Raw genomic sequence first — 20,550 nt, forward strand, 5'->3', positions numbered from 1 at the left:
CCCAAAACTTTAAGATGTCTGAGAATACCTGCGTTGATTGTAGATATCTGCTAGTCTGCTTTACAGCAATCGTTTTGCATGAGAAAAGAAACAAATTTTATTTTCTTAGTTTATGGTGAAATGATTTGAATAATTGGCTCTTATTTGTTGGAAAGCAGAGTCCTGTTCTCGTAGAGTCGGGTGTTGGGATACCGACAGAGATTTAATGTTCTTGCACAGAATGACGAGGCAGATTTATTTAGCTCCAGTTAATGATCCCCATTTCTTCAAATGGCTGTAGTTTTTTTTAACAGGGTTGCTATAATGGCTTTTATTTTCTATTTTTCCACAGATATAAAAAATATTATTTTTTTTTTGGAGGAGGATAATTAACTTCAAATGCGTGGCCTATCTCAAGGTTGATAATTATCTGAACAAACATGACAAAAGGCACAAAAGCTTGCTACCACAAATAAATATGTTGATTGTTAAATATTATGGGTAAATACCTCTCTTTTTATTGGCCGTTTGACGCGAAGTGATTTTTCCATAAGTTTTTTAAATGCGTAAATAAAAAATAAAATGTTGCTAATATATAGATATTAGATGATTCTCTGCATCCCAATGCATGTCTGTAGAATGGTAGTTAGTCCAGATGTATTTAATTTTATTATCGTGACTAATAAAGCTGATGATTAATGCAGAAATAATTACATTTTATTTAGCTAATGTTTAATTGCAAAAATTGATCATTTCAACCCCCACCCCCTCCTGTTTATCTGGATTCATTCTTTCTTAGACTTAAGTAATTATATATATAATATGCTCTTGTATTTATTGACTTTATGTTTTTTAAAACTAACAATTTTTTAAGTATATTAAATTTTGACTAGTATGAAAAATTATTATAAATAACTATGCAGTTACATGTGAAATAACTTAAAAATAACGGAATACATTGATGTGCCAAGGAAGAAGTCGATGTCATTTGAAACTCTCCCAGTAAGTACAATATTTTTATCACAGTATATCAATAAGGTCAAATGTCAAATGAAGTGAATTGACATTTGTTGTTAATATCTTCCAAAAAGTATCAAGATATTGATATTTTGATTATAAGGTCAGGCTGGTTGGTCAACAGATTAACCATAAATTAAGATCTGCCTTCAACTTTTGAATATGATATTTGGGGCCATGAATGAACAATTTTTCAATGAAGAAAAAATTCAAATAGTTTAGATTCAAAATTTGAACATTTTCCTATATCTTTATGCAAGACTCTTCATCTAAAGGAGATAAATAGAGCCTAAAAAATGGTAATGACCATTGAACCCTCTTAAATGGTCAAATGTACCAAAACAGAGCTTGGCAGTATGAGTATCTTACACATGTACAGGTATTTTAATTTGATTAATTTAAGTCAAATGCACCAAAGTTGAACTCAGTGCTAGCAATGGAAACCTTTGACCCAATTTGATGAAAACAATAACCATGCACTTAATCTATAGCGCAAAATGTTCGCCATTTGGTACTATTAAAAACAAAGATCCATTGTCAACATTAAGCTATAGTTTAGTTGCTTTATCTCTAATGAAAATTCTGCGATCTAGCTGACGTAGCCGACATGACACAAGTTTTAATTTTTTCCCTTGTGAACGGCATATACGAGTTACGGATAATCCATACTACGGATGCTCTGTTCTTAAGTTTGGTAATGGATTCGTACCAGATTCAAACAGAAACGTTGGATTATAGGAGGAGAAAAGATTTCAAGTAAATCAATGTTAGATTTCTAGCCCAGATCTCTCGGCCTTGTGGTTTAGATAAGGTATTTATTGCTACCTTCATTCAGCGTTCTGTTGACAGAGCAAATGCCTCCCTAATACACCTCTAAAACATTGGAGGGGAAAATTCTGTTCTTTGGTATCAGCTACCATAATTGTATTGATCTTAAGTTCTTATGAAAATTGCTTTGTCATGAAGCAAAATAATAAAAAAAAATTGAGATTTTTTTTTTTGCTGTTGAGAACATCCAAGCAATATGGCTCCTTGAAACTTTCATGATAATTATCTGGTGTTGTAAAATTTGTAATTTCAATTCATTGAAAATTTAGAGGTTATTTTAAAAAATAATGATATATTGCTCTTAAAGTGTACTATATAAACTAGAAAGAACCCAATGTTCTGTATAGTGTTGGTGAAAAATTGTAAATGAATTAATATGTATTCAAAATGCCAAATGCATGCAAAAAGCTCGAGGAAGAAACAGTTTCCAATCCTATATTGTAATATCAACTTGTGGACAAGGTTGGAATCTGATGGCCCTAATGTGTCCTAGCATAGAAAATAAAAGTGCTTTACAAAATGGGCTTCTCTGCATGTGTATAGACATGTATTTATATTAGTCAACAATTGGCAGTAGATGATTCCATGACCCCACAATCATACCAAAATTCCCCTTTCAACTCCTTAATCCCACCCCCTTTGCAAAATTGCTTCTACTGTAACCTGATCAGTATTGATACTTTTGTTACATCTTCTGGAGAAGATGTTAACTTTGCATGGGTACCTTTGTACCGAACATGTAGTGCATACAGTACAAAATTAGAAATTATAGTCACACGAAGCATCTTATCATGTTTATACAATACATATAGTACGTCAAAATCAATGCTCTTAAATCTGCACAAGCACATGCAACAGTAGTGGGTATTTAAGTGAGACTTGAGCGTCTGCATGCAATCATGTTTATCAGCTCTCTTGATTGAATTGTAACGCGATAGTCAAGCAATAATCAACATATTATTTACACACCGTTTTTGAGGACAGTAAAATCTACCTTGGAGGGTTTTCTTCCATTGTCAAGCCAAAAACTGAAATCAAAAGCTGGGTTTAAAAATGAGAAAAATCAATTTGAAGAGGTCTTTGAGAGTAGAAAATGATAGGTTTAATATGACTATGGCAGGATGATGGTAAATTTAAAGGATGTGCCATATTCTCATTTAGTTGATATGCATTATAATGCCAAGTGTAATGTAATTCAGTTCAGAATACATCACTATAAGTAATTTGTAATTCATTCTGGTTATGGAATTTTATTAAGTATATTGAATTACTTGAGCTGAATTCTTAACCGCAGTTTGATCTTTAAATTTCAAGATTTTATGTACAGATCGGTTAAATAATATTTCTTTCACCAATTCATTGTATTGAATAATGAACAGATCCTTTGCAGCAAAACAAGTGTTATCCTTTGAACCCTGCCATATACAATTTGATATGTCAATTATTGTGTAATTTTTAATTCAATCGCCACCTGCAAAGCAATCTTGTTGGTAATGTACCTGCCTGCTCTTTTGAAAAATAAATCCGGTTCTTTTTTTCCCATTGTTATACTTCTTGAAGTTAACATTGGTAATGGCAAGGAATAAGATTTAAAAAGAAAAAAAAGAAAATTTTGTGCTTAAATTTGGAGAAAACCTCTCTTGCGCCGAAAGGACAGATATTTTGTAGATTGCTTAATTCTTCCTTTGGCTGAGTTTTTTAAATGGATGAGATCTTTTTTGTTTTGTTTATATATATGTAGGTATAGATATTGAACAGATTTTTTTGTAATGTTTAGGATCTACAGTAAAACACAGTTACAATGATGATGCTTATAACAAATTAAAGCTTTATACAGCAAAACCAGTTTCATCTATCTCCCTAATAGTAAAACTGTATTTAGAACTCATATGATAATAATGAATAACAGTTACCAATATAAATTATCAAAACTGAACTTCCACTAAAACTGTGTTTTAATGTTACTGCATTTAAAAAAGGTCAAGGTCATTCAGTTCCAAGGGTTAAATATGCTGCACATCAACAGTGACGCATAATTGTTTCATAAATTTTGTTTCTGTTGCAGCATAACAGATCACTTTTTTCAGATATTTTCAATTAAAACAGGGTTTTTTTTACATAAAAGATACTTTTTCATTTGTTACTGATACATTTATTTTTATTTTTCAGGGGAGAGTGCCCTGCATATAGCCATTGTGTTTGGTTGTCTAGATGCTGTCAAACTTCTTATTGAAAAAGGTGCTAAAATAGACCAGCGAAGCACGGGGCGATTCTTCCTGCCTGAAGACCAGAAGAAGGGCCATACAAAGACTACAAATTATGAAGGTTCGTTGCACCCTCCAATCCCTTTTTGATCAGTATCCTTTCTCTTTTCTTTACTCAGCTCTTTCCTTCTATTTTCTTCTAATTCACTACATGCTTTTATTATTCCTTTGATTTTTTTCCATTCTTTACATTTTTTCTTTCTTTTTTTGCCCTTATTCTCTCTCTCTCTCTCTCTCTCTCTCTCTCTCTCTCTCTCTCTCTCTCTCTCTCTCTCTCTCTCTCTCCTCTTACTCACTGTGCTCCAAAATCTTTTAAAAATACAAATTATTGTTAAATAGAGAAAAGAAAAAGACATCTTTTTGCTAGTCGTCAGTTTTAAAACCATGTTTTGAATTGGATTTAAATTGGAACAGACAGTTTATGACTTTTAATGTACATATTTTGAAAATTAATTCACTTTATGACCAATATCATGGGTTGCAACATTATTTAAATGATCATTGCACTATTTGTATGTGTTTTGAGATGATAAAAAGGCAAACACTTAACAAGAAATTGCTTCAGTAGAAGCATCAATAAATGACAGTGTGACAAATATTTTGTTACATGATTAATGAAGAAGGGGGCCTGGAAGTGCATTAGAAGACAAATGTATATCGGTTAATGTTCTCCATTATACAATATGACACTTAGAATCTATTGGCCCAGATAAATTTACGGTACATGTTTTATGATGGTTACATACCAACTCTTTACAAGTCTGAACGAATGTAAATGTAAAATGTTGATTTTTAGCTACTGGTAGAAGCCTTTGGAAAATGAAATCATAAAAAGTCTTGTCATAAAAAATTCTTAAATAAATGGATTACGTAAAATAATGACGCTTAGAATAATTTTTGAATCAAGTGATTTCTGTGTGTTATTCTTAACTGTCATGGAGCATGAATGCAACATAGTGGAGTTTTCTATGTATTGTGATGAATTAGTTCTTTCCAAACCATTGGAAGCAATGCTATTGAATATTGAAAAAAGTCAAACCCTGATTAATATTAATGAAACATTTGTGAAATGTTTTCGTTTTTGTTGAGTGAGTTATAGGCAGTATGGTTGAGGTCTTCTCTGAATTGAACTAACAAAAAATTATCAATGAATAAATATTTAAACTACTTCTTTGAATTTTCTCTGTGGTGATCCAGAAATAATTGAATAATCTAGTGCATTTGCAAAAAATTAACAATTGAATTGAATTGTCGTCTTTATCATGGCTGCATTCATATCTTCTTATTTTGTCTGCAGACAACATTGTGTTGTTTGGTAGATTGTTTAGTTTTATTATCCGACCACTCCCATGTTTTGACAAGAGCCCCAGAGAAACAGACCCTGATAGCTCCATGTCATCTTAGATGATGGTTAATTCTGTTATTACCCATTATAATTCTGGTCTAACAATTTTTTAAGCTACCCGCCTGTGGCACCCAATTTATCTGTTGAATTCAGTCAATAGCGAGCGAGAGAGAAAGAGATTGAGAGAAAAAAAGATATGCTGGTGTCGGTTGGTTACAGGGCCTTTGCATCCAAAAATAGCCAATCACGATCTTTTTATTATTTTTTTTTCTAAATCTGAGTGTGATGGCGTCAGTGACTAGGATATTAAAAAAATCCTTTTAGGTCTTCAAAGTGTGTAATCAGGGTTTGTTTGAGTTCTTGTCATATGTGATGCTGTGTTATAAGTTCAAATTTGAATTCAGATATTGCTGCATATCAAAGATAAATTTCATCACGATCACCTCTCATATTAGGGAGAGTAAATGATTCTTTTATTAGCATGTTATACTTTGATAGCTTTATAGCTCGTAGAATGTTTCCAATGATTCTTGGGACTACAAAAAAAGTTGAAACGTTTATAGATTGTCTTTTAACTGCTCATTCAAATGAAAGCAGCTAATTTGGCTGGCACATGCTCACTTTGTTCTTTGGATTCTTCTTAACTTAAACCAAAGGTGTAGAGAGAGAAAAGAAAGATGGGATGTTTTTGATGATGGATTTCAAATGGTGCATGCAAATAGTGTCTCCCTTTCTTTTGAGACTAATATGCATTGAATTGTTATAGGCATTACGTAATGATAGTTATACAATTGTACATGAACTATGTTACTCAGAAAAGCTAGAGTAGATACATTTCCTGGAGAAACCTGAACTCCTTCAGTCAGGTCAGAAAAACGAAAATGGAAAATTTTTTGAAAATGGACTACAAATAGTGCAAAAAAAGTTTGACCTTTCTTTTTGGAAATCCCTATCATCGAAGGTTGAAGCTTCAATTACTGCATACAAAAACACTGTTTACCTAGAAAAAGCTAAAGTAAATGCATTTCTTAGTACATGTCTACTAGCTTTTTTGATGTTTGCAATCAATTTTATGACTTCGTAGTAATTAATCTGTCTCAAAATTTTCTACAGATTTGGACAGAAAGTTGAAATCTGTTTGTATTGCAGCAGCTACAAGCCACAATTGATTCTATGGTCTGAAACAAATCCATGTCAATTTTTACCATGTTCCAGTTGAAAGGATCTGTTCACACAAGTTTACTCTTCAGACCTTGTAATCAATACACAATGTTGCATTTTTAAATATACCGAAAGTACTTTTGTATAGATTTTCCACACTAAGGTATTAGAAAATGTTTGAGCAAACAAGAAGATTGTGAAATATTTTTGCATGACGATTGCATACTTCTTTCTCTAATTCACTGTGCTAAAAGATACTATTTTATCACCATCATGATATAACAGTCATATTACAGAAGATTTTTACACACAAAAGATCTCACTGTAACATATTGCATTCACAGCTAACTGAATAATACAGTTCTGGTAATGTGATCCAAATACAGTTGAATTTCGATATCTCAAACACTGATATCTTGAATGCAATGGATATGGCAAAGTGATTTGTAAGTCCTAACCACCTCTTTCCTTAAGGTTTTTACCCTCGATATCTCGAATACTTGGATATCTCGAAGTTTTTAAACAGTCCCATCTAGTTTGAGATAATGAAGTAAATTGACTGTAGGTTTATTTGCATTTTGATTATTTATAATTTCTTTGTTTTTAAGTATCTCTGATATTGGTTTTAATTACACGGTCATCTTGTCATTTGTTTCGGAAATTTTTCTTTCGCCCAAATCTCCCTGCTCAACTTGATGGGCTTACGCAGGATAACCTAGACAGACCAATCATACATGATATAATGCTATGTGCAAAAATTGAATAAAAAAAATTAAAACAAAATCTCAACATTTCACTCTTTAGGCTTTTAGCAATTGCTTTAACATTTTGAGGACTTTTGTAGTAGCAAGCTAGGTCACAGAGAATTGACCTTGTGATATGACCTTTGAACTATGACTTTTCACTAGATTGTTCAACTTACCGAACTCATTTAGAAAAATGTGTTTGTTTTTTTTGTAATCATGACAAATAGCTCCCATTACATAACTAAATTATAAAATACAGTGATATATAAGAACTATGAATACCGGTAATGTTAAAAGTTCATACATCTTGATTACAGGATATGCATACTACGGGGAATACCCTATACACTTCGCGGCAGCCACGGGAAACCAGGAAATTTACGACTACCTCATAGATCATGGAGCGAATCCGAACGCCCAGGATACGTTTGGAAACACTGCTCTTCATATGGTGGTTATCTGCAATCAAGTGGTAAGGTTATACATGTATAATGATGAAGAGAAAAAACCCAGACACCAACAATTTTGTTTTTCTATTTCATCACTTTTGTGGTCTAATTTATAGCAGCATTTATTTAATGTACGTAGCACTGTCCTACACTACCCCCTCTCCTTTTTATTGGTCCAAAAAATCATCAGAAAAAAAGCGGAGAGGGTTATATTATTGAAGCTATCCTGAGGCATGTTCAGTCGAGTGGGTGTTTGTGAGTGCCCAAAAATTGTGTTGTACATGACGGTAATGGGGATTTGGTGAGCACTCACAAACACCTGCTCTGCTGAACAAGCATCAGATTTTACTGTACATTTAATAGTACTTTGAATTCTATTATTTTATTTATGTTGCATGACAGCATTAAAGTCCTTAGATCTGCGGCTCTTCATCTGCAAATCTTTTTAAAAAAAATTGTATGCTGTAAAATACATTTTAGATTGTTATAGCTTTGTCTCAGTGATCATTTTTTCAGGAGATACATGCTCAAATCCAAATCATGACATCTGATGAAATTGGGATGTGTGTAGGGATGTAAGAGCTTTTAGCTAGTTGGAAACTGATCAGGAAAAATAGTGTTCAAATCTTGACCCTTTTACTTTAATACACATACTCTGGGATAAGTTCTACCTTTCTTATTTATACAACTTCAGTTCCCCATTTAGCACAATACCCAGGTTTGATGGTTTAATTTTCGTAAACTTAAGAAATATAGGGAAATGATTAATTCATGCACATATTATACATACAAGCCCCTATTGTAGTACTACATGGTGAATAACACAATATAATGGTTAATTCGTAATAATATTTAAACGAGATTGTGGTCAAATACGCATAGCAAATATTTTAGGCACTGACGTAGAGTTTGCTCATGTCATTAGTATGTCTGACAGCATAGCAGTATAATGCTACCAGGGTAATTCTCCTGTCCTTAAGTCAATCGATGAAGAAAGAGTTCATGAAGCCATCTTGTCACTTTGATCATTAGCAATTTATTATGTAAAAAAAAAGAAGTAAATAACGTTTAGAGATCTATATATATATACATATTAAACATACTATTTATATTTATATAGGGCCCAACACATGAGCTGACACGTGTGTATATTTAATGAAATATAAATAGTTACTTAAAAAAATAATTATGTATTTCATTGTTGTATATCAGAATCGCACTACGAACACTTGAGGCAACATGTGCCTTAATTTATCTGTATAAACAATTTTAAAAAGTTAAATGTAATATCTTTTTTAACTATTTGGTGAATTTATTTAAATCAACATTTTAGTTGTCTATAGCAAATTTTGCTGGTATTCTGCAAAAAAAATAGTTCTTTTTGCATTCTTTTATTTTTTTTTGTAAGTTGCTCATTTAATATATTCAAAAACTTGTACCGTTATCCAAGGGTTTGTAAAATTTGTTTAGAACCAGTCTTTGTATTAGTATTATGAAAAGGATTTAAGTGTTAAGTATAACTATATTAAAGATTCTTATGAAATTAGTACTCAGAAAGTAGTTCAAAAGCTTGCAAAAAGTACAAAATAATTAGGATATAACCAGAAAATTAATCCTCTCAAGGTTTTTTCTCTTTTGATTAGCTGTTCAGAAGTTTATAAATCAGGACGGTATAATGAAAGGTGCAAAGGAATTTTCCTGTAACATTTTGACCTCAAGTAAATGGTTTTCAATCGCAGTGCTGATCAAGATCATGCAATTGCCGAGTGCCTTGCATAATGATAGGAATTAAAAACTTTGGATCTTTGTTTCCAAATCAACATTTTTAAGTTTCAGTCGATATCTATTTTTGCCTTGATACAGTTTTACACTACTACAGACATATAACATATTCTGTTACGTCTGATTATTTTTGCAATTTTATCTAAAATAATTTTTCATTTTTTTGCAACCCCTTACAATCATATTGCAAAAACACAATTATGCAGAAGTTGTATACATTGATATTATTAACTATTTTTCTGATTTTTGGACGATAGTTTTTTTCCTGGCACATGGATCTTGCCCTAATCATTGCTACGACCTATTGAGTTTTTTTAATTTTTAATTTGATAAATTTTTTTAGCAAATTCATGCAGATCTTAAATAAAATCATGAAAGTTCACTTCAATTAATACCGCTTGAATGTGAAAAAATCGTATGAAATTTTATTAAATATACTGAAGAAATTTATCATAAAATCTTTAATGTAAATAAATTTAGTTTCTTCTTATATTTCTTACTTCAGTCGCTAAGACTGATACACCTTTCGATCATTATTAACAAGCATATTGACGGTGTGCGAACGATAAACAGGAAATTGATTTCGCATGGGAAAAGTGAAATGAGAACGGTACAAAGGGTAGAATTACAGAAAATCATCGCATTAGAAAAACACCTGATTTTGTTTTGTTTTATTTTAAATTATTTTTTCTCTTAGTTCAAAAAACAAAAAACTCACAATATTATTTTAACCAGATGTCTCTTAATTCGGTCTGGGTAATTGTTAATACACAGTCAAGCTCTTCGCATTCATAATTTATGATGTTCATGATTTATTGTTGACACGTCATGCATATAACAATAACAACAAAAATAATTTAGCTAATGAATATATAGCAGTAATGTTTGGATTTGTTTAAAATGAAATTAAACTTAAAATTTAAGCACGGTACATTGAGTAAAAGGGAATCTTTTTCCCTACTGGCAAGAAAAACTGATGTAATAATTAGTAAGAATGAAATGGTGCTCATTCGTACAAAAATAACTCTGAAAAAACCTTCCTTATAAACATATGAATATTTGAAAAATCATATGGGAATAGATTTTAATGAAGCCTAAAATGTTCCAACCCAAATGATCAGTTTCAGCTAGTTTTAGAATTTAAGAGTTGTCAGGACCGCAGATTCTTGTTTTGTACATTTCTACATTTAAAAGATACATTTGTGCTCATACATTATTCAAATTCTTGGATTATGAAAAAAACAAACCCAGAATTTTCTTCCCACCAGCATCAATTGCTAATAGAAATGCATATACCGTAAAACACGGTTATAATGAAGTGCCAGGGATGGACAATTTTGCTTCGTTATAATAGTTATGCATATATACCGTAAAACACAGTTATAACGAAGTGCCAGGGACGGACAATTTTGCTTTGTTATAAGCGTAATTTGTTATATCCATTAAGTTCACAACATAAAGTATAGTCACGGGGAATGAAAATCACTTCGCTGTAAGCGCCAATTCATTTTAATTGTGTTCGCTATAACTGTGTTTTACTGTAACTCTTTAATACCATGAAATTAGCTTTAGTGAATTCATATTGTGTGCTGTATTTTCCCTGATTTGTAGGAAATGTGAGGCATCACAAGCATAGAGTATACTGTATTTTCCTTTGATTTTTGTAGGAAATGTATAAATACATTGTGAGACATCACAAGCTTCCCGCCAAAACGGACATCAAGAACAACGTGAACCTGACCCCCCTGACCCTCGCCAGTAAGCTGGGACGGCACACCATCTTCAAGGAGATGCTGGAGCTAGGGAGTCTGGTAAGATCACGGATCCTACCCCAGGGGGAATAAATGTCAAACCTCGATGCGGTCACGTGTGGCTAAAAGGTCACTTTGTCTGTCTTTTTCATCCCCTTAGGTTTATATACAGCATTAAGATCTTTAGGGGGTCCATTATCATGATATTATATTTTTTTTGTTACAGAGATTTTTTTTTCACATAAGTTTGATTGTCACGTACCCCATATGTCACACCCTCGATGGACAAATCTTCAAACCGGTTAATTTCTTATTGCTTTGGTGTCATGAACTTTAAAAAAAAAGAACAAAGTGTACCATACATTTTCTGTGTTTTAATTACATTACGAGGCAAATTCAGCCCTTTTCTAGAGGCACATCCATCTCTCTCATAACCACTGTATTAAAATATGTAACTTAATTAGTGAAGTAAAAGTTAAAAAAAAATAATATCTTCTCCTCACATTCCTAACCCACATTTTGCTTTTTGATTGCTGTCTTTATTTTTTTTGTAGTTTGTCTTTTTTACCTATCGCTCATGAAAAGTGAAAAACAATTCTCAAAATTTTTATTAAAAAAGACGCTGATGAAAGACCCCAAAAAATCATGTTAAAGAATATGTCTTAATTCCTCTGTGAAATGAGACGTTATTTTCTATAAAATATATGAAGTAACCAACGTATGCTAGCCTAAGAGTGCATTTTCTGTTTAAATGCGCACATAAAGTTTTGTCACAAGTTAGTGTCGGCGATTTTATGTCCCTGAGACCATTGAAAATTGAATTGACAGTTATAACATAGATAAAAGCAATCAATTGATTAGGATTCATGATTTAATGCATTCTTTTGTGTAAACGCTCATTCGGCAATTGATTTTTGCGGCTATGGCGCTGGAGTTAGTTACGTAAAAGAGTCGCAATAGCATCCTATCAGTCCCCGTTTACTATTGATGAGGAGGTTTTTCACATGTTATTGAAAAATGTTTTGACATCATTTGTCGTTACAACAAATGAAGCTCACAACAAGGTTTTATTTTGATAATAACGAAGTTTACAATGGATTAGTATTCCATGAGTAATGTTTGTATTCTTAAAGAAAACAAAAGATTAAGCGATTGGGAATTGTTTTATTTTTTCTGTATGATCGGCAAATCTGGATTTATGATAATATACCATTTAACTGATTACTTAATCAAGACAAGTATGGTTTTCATTTATTAATTGAAATAGATTGATGACTTCAAATCAGTTGCAAAATGTCTGAAAATTTATGGGAGAAAAAACATCGACAACCGAATTATATTGAAAAAAAAAAAAAAAATTTTCTTATTGAAAACAACTCGCTGGTATGTATAATTACAAAAAAAAAGTTTTCAAAACCAAAAAGAAAATCTTCACAACATATCAATGGCTGGTTTCCTGGTAGGATCTTCATAAAGTTCAGTTTATCAAAACATTGGTGACTTCGTTGTCAGAGTGTACCTGCTACACTTCCGAAACCTTTTAAATTTGGAAATTTATTGTATCCGCATGCCGAGCTTGTTATTCTTTTAATGTCAATATATGTCTAGCAGTTGACACAAGAGATTCGCACTTCTTATCACCAGATCTTTATATCTATACGATCCTCTCTTGAAGTCTTAAAAAGAGCCGTAATTAGATTTGCCTCGAGAACCTTTTAAGAACTGTCTGTCTGTAAGTGTGCGGAATAACAGCCCGTAAATCTGTGCAAATATTTCTCCACACGAAAAAGAAACCTGTCGTAGCTGGTAGCCGTATTTTATTAAAGGTTATCAGCGTGAAATTCAGAAAGTTAAAAATTAAGCTAGAGTAATAGCTGGAGATGTATAGGAGCCCATGGTATGAAATTCTAAAGAGATCCCAACTTTGAAAGCCATTTTCTATGGTACGATGGGGTCTATTTAATGGTAAATGAATTTAAAACGCTGGGATATGATTAGATTATTGGACTAAGGAAGCCTAGTCGTTAAAAGTGCATAGGTTTTTGACAGTAGAATGAGGAGAGCAGGTTTGAACCAATAAGCAAGAAAGCAGTAAATGGAACACTGATGAATGAAAGGGGAAGCTGTGTATTAAAGACAAACAAAGAATTGATACATGACCGCCATTGATTCGGGATTGGTCTTTATTTGGTCTTAATGGCAACCCTGATTCATTTAATCCCAGCATGAGAATTTCCTTCATCACTTTCAAGTGGAGATTTAATTGTGTCTCTGGGCCACTCTTCTCTCGTGGTCGTGTAAAGCCTTTCCTGAACTAGCAACCAGTGGTATAATCACAGTCTGTTTATTGTTTATTTGTTTATCGGAAAAACGGTAGTCCTTACTTCTGAACCTTTGCCTTTACCTTCTAAGAGTTACTCCTTTGTTTGGACACCATTAGGAACTCTGCTTGACTGCAGATCATTAACTAGCTAGTCTAGAGCATTATGTAAAATTTGAATGTCTGATATTTCCACCTCTTTAGATATTATAGTATATGTCATTGCACAAAAAATCTACATATTGTGTGAGCTGTCTTTACATTTTATGAACTGGCTTATTGTGCACAATAAAAAAATACTTGTAGGCATGAATCACATGCTATTTTTTGATAAAAAAAAGGATGAGATATTACTTTAGCAAGTAAAATTATAGCACTTCATCTGATGCAATTTGTTCATTAGGCTGTTTATCTTAAGGTCAAAGGTCAATGATGAGTGACATTGTGATTCAGTCAAGATCACTACAATTAATTTTTTTCATTAGCAAAATTAATTTTGATCTTGACTTCTTTGTTCTTTTTATCATTGAAATGATGGGATTGACAGTCATTTATGAAATGTTGATCATTCAATTGTATTGATGTGGACAAGTTTAGCAGACATTCCGTTATTTCAAGGAAGGAAAGAAAATGGACCTTCAGATTTTCAATTAGGTCGGTACTGAGATAAAACCTGTTGTGTTTGAATTGACCTCTCAAAGCCGGGGACCTCTTTAATTTCCTGCCTGTAATGGTCACTGATTTGATTAGCTAAATTGCCATGCGAATAAACTGGAGGGTCGTAAATCGACAATATTTGATCACCCTCGTCACAGCTGATCACCAGTTGACCAATAAATCGGCAAGTATCTCCAGCAAGTATCTCGGCAGTCAATGCATGGTTATGGGTCTTTATCAATGGTTATGAATTATGGGAAGCAAAAGGTGAAAGTTAAGGACACAGGACAACATTATTATACTGCTGCAGACCTGTTCCTGACCTGATGCAGTATGGATTGTTCATATTTTAACTGATATTTTAAAATATAGAAATTGATCCTGATGGATATAACACTTTAGTAAATGGACACAAAATTGATATCCAAAGGTCTTGAATCTCATTAATCAACACTGATTTTAGTTTTGTTTTGTGCGAGTTTCGTCTCTGAAGTACACAAGCAAAAATGAAAAGATTAAGCGATTGTAATCAAAAGAGTTCAATGAGACTCCAGAAATACTCCTTGTCAGTGTGAAAAAATGAAAGTTGTCAATGAAGATTAAGAAGCGAGGTGAAAGCACTGCAGTACAATTGTGTGAAAAGGTTTAGAAACATAAAATTAACGGTCACATTATCTTCTTTGAAGCCATATTAACAGTGATAAATCAATCGTGTACTCTTGTTCTCGCATACATGTATTATGGAGGAGGAAATCATAAGGCGTTGTATTTTTCATAGTAATATTTTTTCACTCAGTGACATTCAGCAATTCTAGGGAGTTAGACCTTTAGGCAAGTGATAGAAATATTATCTGCTCCTTCTGGCGCAGTGTTTCAAACTGATTAACATAATTACGTTATCATTGTAAAGTGGATGTTTTTTTTCAAACCGTACCTGTCACAAAGAAACTGCATTACAATACAGGAATGGGTGTCAGCTGGTGGTTACCACATTACGCTATGTATGTACCATTTCCTGGTCACCCCCTGACAGCTGAAACATTCGGAGTTGTTCCCCTTTGTAATTAATTTCGGCTGATAATGTTAAGCATTTTGAGATAAATAGTCGACGACTATTGAGTTAATGTCAGGATTTGGAGCATTTACCTCTGATGATTCAATTAATCTTCTACCTGAGGTGGCCAAGCTTGTGAACAATAAATTGATTTCATTTGATCATCTGTCAACACTGTCGTTATTTCATTCTGTGTTCCGTGCAGACCTGTGGCCATTTTGTTGTACCAGTCTCTGCAGTCACCATTCTCCCCACCCCCCCTTTCACCCACTTCTGTTCCATGCTGACAGATTGCTCAATGCCTTTTAAATATTGATAGAAATTGTCTATGAATTAATAAATGGTTTGTTTTCCAGCTCGCTTTTCAGCTCTTGCACTTTTGAATTTCAGTTCGAAAATTAGATTAAAGAGAAAGTTGTTTCTACAAATGCAAGGGTCCTCCTGTAGTGTTAATTCTCTCCCCTTAGAGCATTTTGGCTTCATGGATAATTCAATGTTGTTACATTAATATTGTTTTATAATTTTTTTTTTTTTAAAAATAAGTGAAGACTAGAGAATTTTAAAATTGGCATAGTTATCAAAAATCTTGCTCTGGCATATTTTTTGAATTGCTTCAAGTCAAATTTAACTGACATTCGTTTTTAGGGAAAAAATAAATAAGGTGCAGAGAATATGACACATTTAATATAACCACCATTTAGATAGACTTCATTAGATAGAATACGTCATCTCTGAATTGGTTACGTCAGGTGCTTTAATTTCTTTTATTTGATTAAGTAAATTAAGTTTACTTCATCTGTGAACCAATCATCTCATTTGTATTTCAAAAAAGTGTATAGTCGCTTGTAAAAACTGGCAGCTAGATTAGTCCCTTAAAAATCAATTGTATAAATTTACAATGCAGATGTAGGTACTAATTAGCTGTATTTACCTTTTGCCGTGTTTGCGCTGCTTATTTTAAGAGTCGATTTGGAAATGATTTTTCATGACCTTGACTATAAATTGGTTATGTCCTCTTTAAGAATAGAAGTTCAAATCTTAATTTAATTCTAGTGGTGTTTTTAGCTCACCTGAGCTGAAAGCTCAAGTGAGCTATTCTGATCACATTTTGTCCGTCGTCCGTCTGTCCGTCTGTCCGTCCGTCCATCTGTCCGTCTGTCCGTCTGTCCGTCTGTAAACTTTTTACATTTTGAACTTCTTCTCTAAAACTGCTTATCCAATTTCAACCAAATTTGGCACAAAGCATCCTTATGGGAGGGCGAATATAAATTGCAAAAATTAAAGTCCGATCTGTATTCAAAGCGGAGAAAACCTTGAAACCGTAGAAAAAGGGGGGTGCATTTTCAAAAATCTTCTTCTCAAGAACTACCGAGGCAAATTCAACGTAGTTTAGCATAAATTATCCTTATGGGAAGGAAAATATAAATTGCAAAAATTAAGTGGTAATTTTGTTTCAAATCGAAGTTATTACGAAAATAATAATAAAGGAAAGGCGTATTTCAATCGGGCTCGGCATCCGGTAAAATGGGTAGGCAAGACTTGGCCTGGGCAAAACAAAAGATTGGCAGTTATTAATCTGCCAATCTCATTAAAATTTCAGGATATTTGATGGACTAGTATATTTGTATTCGCTGTAGATATTGCTGCAAAATAATGCGTATTTGGAATTGACAATTGCCGATCTGCCCTGGCATTTATTTTGCCATGGCCCGGGTTTGCATACCCATTTTACCAAGACTCGTATTCCATACTTCTAAAACGAGGTTCTTTGTTTAAAGCAGCCATGACATTATACGAAAAAGGGTCGATCTGACTATGATGAATTTGCTTGCTGTGCAACAGTTCGCGTATGAAGGGAAGTTTTGAAACATGAAAAATATATTGGTGCCGATTTTGTGAAGTAAATTGAGGCTAAATATTTCAATGCGTTGACAGTTTTCACACATGACGTTGGTGTTAGCTTGTTCTGATTTTCGTTTCGTTTTCATTATTTATGCTTTGTAACCTGGAAACTATCGTCTGTATTTCGTGATTTTTCTTATCAAATCAATCAGAGACTTCGGTAAATCAAACAGTTACGTTAACTGTTTACCTGCGCATATTAAGCAAAGTCTGATGTAGGGGTACTGAAATACAATTCATTCTATCGGTAATTCGGCATTATCTTTTGCGTAATGGTAGATTAATGCAATAGGTTTTGTTGAGATGCTCGGCATTTTCTCTAGTTTATTCAGTTTAAATAGAGTTTAATATCGCTTACGGAAATATGTAAGTATATCCATGTATATATATATGATTCATTTCGAAAAAATAAATTGTTTTCTTTATTTGTTATACATGTAGTGCATGTTGTTTACAATTTCTATTTACTAACCATATTTGAGTGTTAAGCTTCGAATTATAAGCAAGATACAGAGATTTGCTCACAATTCTATGTTTGTACACAGATCTTAAAAGCTAAAGATTAAAAAAGTATAAAAATTGTCAATATTTATTACGAAAATTTTCAAAATCTGTTCTTCCAGAAACCCACTTATTGAATTGTAAACTTAACCTTTTTAGCTCACCTGAGGATGGGACCACAATGGGGGGTCGAAGTTTAACATGAATATATAGAGTAACTCTTAAGAAATCTTCTTCTCAGAAACTAATCGGCCAGGAAAGCTGAAACTTGTGTGGAAGCATCTTCAGGTAGTGTAGATTCAAAGATGTGAAAATCATGACCCCTGGGGGTAGGGTGGGGCCACAATGGAGGGTCGAAGTTTAACATATGAATATAAAAAGTAAATCTTTAAAAATCTTCTTCTCAGAAACTAATCGGCCAGGAAAGCTGACACTTGTGTGGATGCATCCTTAGGTAGTGAAGATTCAAATTTGTGAAAATCATGACCCCCGAGGGTAGGGAGGGGCCACAATAGGGGATCGACGTTTTACATAGGAATATATACAGTAAATCTTTAAAAATCTTCTTCTCAGAAACTAATTCGCCGGCAAAGCTGGAACTTGTGTGGAAGCATCCTCAGGTAGTGTAGATTCAAAGTTGTGAAAATCATGACCCCTGGGGGTAGGTTGGGGCCACAATGGGGGATCGAAGTTTAACATATGATTATATACAGTAAATCTTCTTCTCAGAAACTAATTAGCCAGGAAAGCTAAAACTTGTGTGGAAGCATACTCAGGTAGTGTGGATTCAAATTTGTGAAAATCATGACCCCTGGGGGTAGGTTTGGGCCACTATGGGAGGTCGATGTTTTACATAGGAATAAACAGAGTTATTCTTTAAAAATCTTCTTCTCAGAAACTTATCAGCCAGGAAAGCTGAAACTTGTGTGAAAGCATCCTCAGGTAGTGTAGGTTCAAAGTTGTGAAAATAATGATCCCCAGGGGTAGGGTGGGGCCACAATGGGGGGGGGGTCAAAGTTTAACAAAGGAATATATAGGGTAAATCTTTAAAAATCTTCTCAAAAACTAATCAGCCAGATGATTCTTTATAATTGTTAAGACTTTGGCCCCAGGACAATTCTTTGGCCTCACGAGAAGTTTCAGAGTTTGATGTACGTTTATATCCCATATATAAACTATTGTTAGGGATCTTTTTTAGATCTGCAATACTCAACATATGATATGACTATAAAATCATCCTGTTAGAAAAGGGACTAATGATTATAAACATAAGAATATCCAGGGGAAAATGGATTTTATTTATACAGGATTTACATGAATTATTGTACATTGTCCAGATAGTTTATATTATGACTCCATTGAGCTGATTTTATCATACCTCTTGTTCCTCAGGTGAGCGATGTGGCCCATGGGCCTCTTGTTTCCTGTATGAGTGGATTAGCTAGGGTAACTAGAGTGCAGAATCGAAGAATTTGCCAATTTCAGGGTTTAGTTGACCCTTATTGTTTTCTAGCTTTCTCAATGAGATTTTCAAACAATATATTTCCAATTTATTGAAATAGGTAAATGGGCTAAGCTATATGGTTATGGAATTTAAATTTTGCTTATCTGAAATTTTTATCATAATCCATTAGTGAAACTAATTTGCTTGCTTGAATTCTGATGACTTTCATTCAAATTAGTCTGTTTTGTCTCTATTAAATTTCGTCTGTGTTGGGTTTATTCTTATTATTAAAAGTCTGAATAATTTTGTCCAAACTTGGCATTATAAAATGTTACCTTTTTAACTTTGAACTTTCAGGATTTTGAATGGAAATTATGTTCTTTTGAATTGAATGCAAAATTCTTCAGTTTATTTATATATCTTTGTATTGTCAAAATTGAGACTCAATATAAGCTAGAAATTGAAAAGTAAATTATGTGGTAACCTATATATACCAAAAAAAAAATTGATACGCTCAATAAAGGTTATGTAGCTTATGATTTTTACTATCTAATAAATTGGTAGAAGTGATTTTTGAATTTTTTTATCTCCATATAAAACTAACAGATACAAAGAAACACTATCTTATTAATATGTAGGAATGTCCTAAATTATAAACCACAAAGGATGAAAAGAAACATTATTATATAAGGAGGCTATATTGGTCAATAAACCTCTATCAAATCTACCTCAAAATTTTAGATATGATTTCTTTGGGTGTAAACTGTCATTTTAAAAGAAAATTTGATGATATTTTAGCTTTGAAATATCAATGTTTTCCTATATCTTAATACAGAACTCTTTCTCCCTAGGAGATTAATACAGTCTAAAAATGGCTATTCGACTATCCAGCCCTCTTAATGGATTTTTGTTTCTGAATCAATTTATTGTACCTATCAGCACTTAATGTGATAAAAAATTGAGGGTGGTAATTGGTTTTGAATGATATATCATGAAGGTATGAAGGATAAACAAGACTGGTTTAAGTTTGATGACCCTGCGCGCTGCAGCAGAAATTTCAATCAATATGACATCTCTTGGTCAGAGTTTTAGATTGCTGTAATTGAATTCTGCAGACAGATCCTTAACAATGTCAATACAGAGGTATTGTCGAGTTGGGAATTATTTCTGAGATGTTTAAATTTAATTTCTTGTGTAAATGGAACCGTCATGACGACAAAGGGCCAACACAGCCGACGGTAAACAAACGTTCCTGTAACCCGGACACTGTCATGACAAGCTCGCCGTACATCTGGCGATGCAGGCGTCAAATTATGAAAGAAGTCCGAACACTTTGCACTTCCTGTCGGT

The 20,550-nt window shown here is 33.1% G+C and overlaps 1 protein-coding gene across 5 annotated transcripts in view; it reads left to right on the plus strand.

Moving 5' to 3' along the window:
- The window catches only part of LOC128159390 (uncharacterized), a 54,019-nt gene that overhangs the window by 11,772 nt on the left and 21,697 nt on the right, over positions 1-20,550 (plus strand). For all 5 annotated transcript variants that reach the window (XM_052822459.1, XM_052822458.1, XM_052822461.1 and 2 more), the window contains exons 4-6: positions 3,994-4,149; positions 7,658-7,812; positions 11,239-11,382. In XM_052822459.1, the coding sequence (XP_052678419.1) occupies positions 3,994-4,149; positions 7,658-7,812; positions 11,239-11,382 (455 nt within the window). The remainder of the gene's footprint in view (positions 1-3,993; positions 4,150-7,657; positions 7,813-11,238; positions 11,383-20,550) is intronic.

This window comes from Crassostrea angulata, chromosome 8 (genome assembly GCF_025612915.1).
Source record: "Crassostrea angulata isolate pt1a10 chromosome 8, ASM2561291v2, whole genome shotgun sequence".
Lineage (NCBI taxonomy): Eukaryota > Metazoa > Mollusca > Bivalvia > Ostreida > Ostreidae > Magallana > Magallana angulata.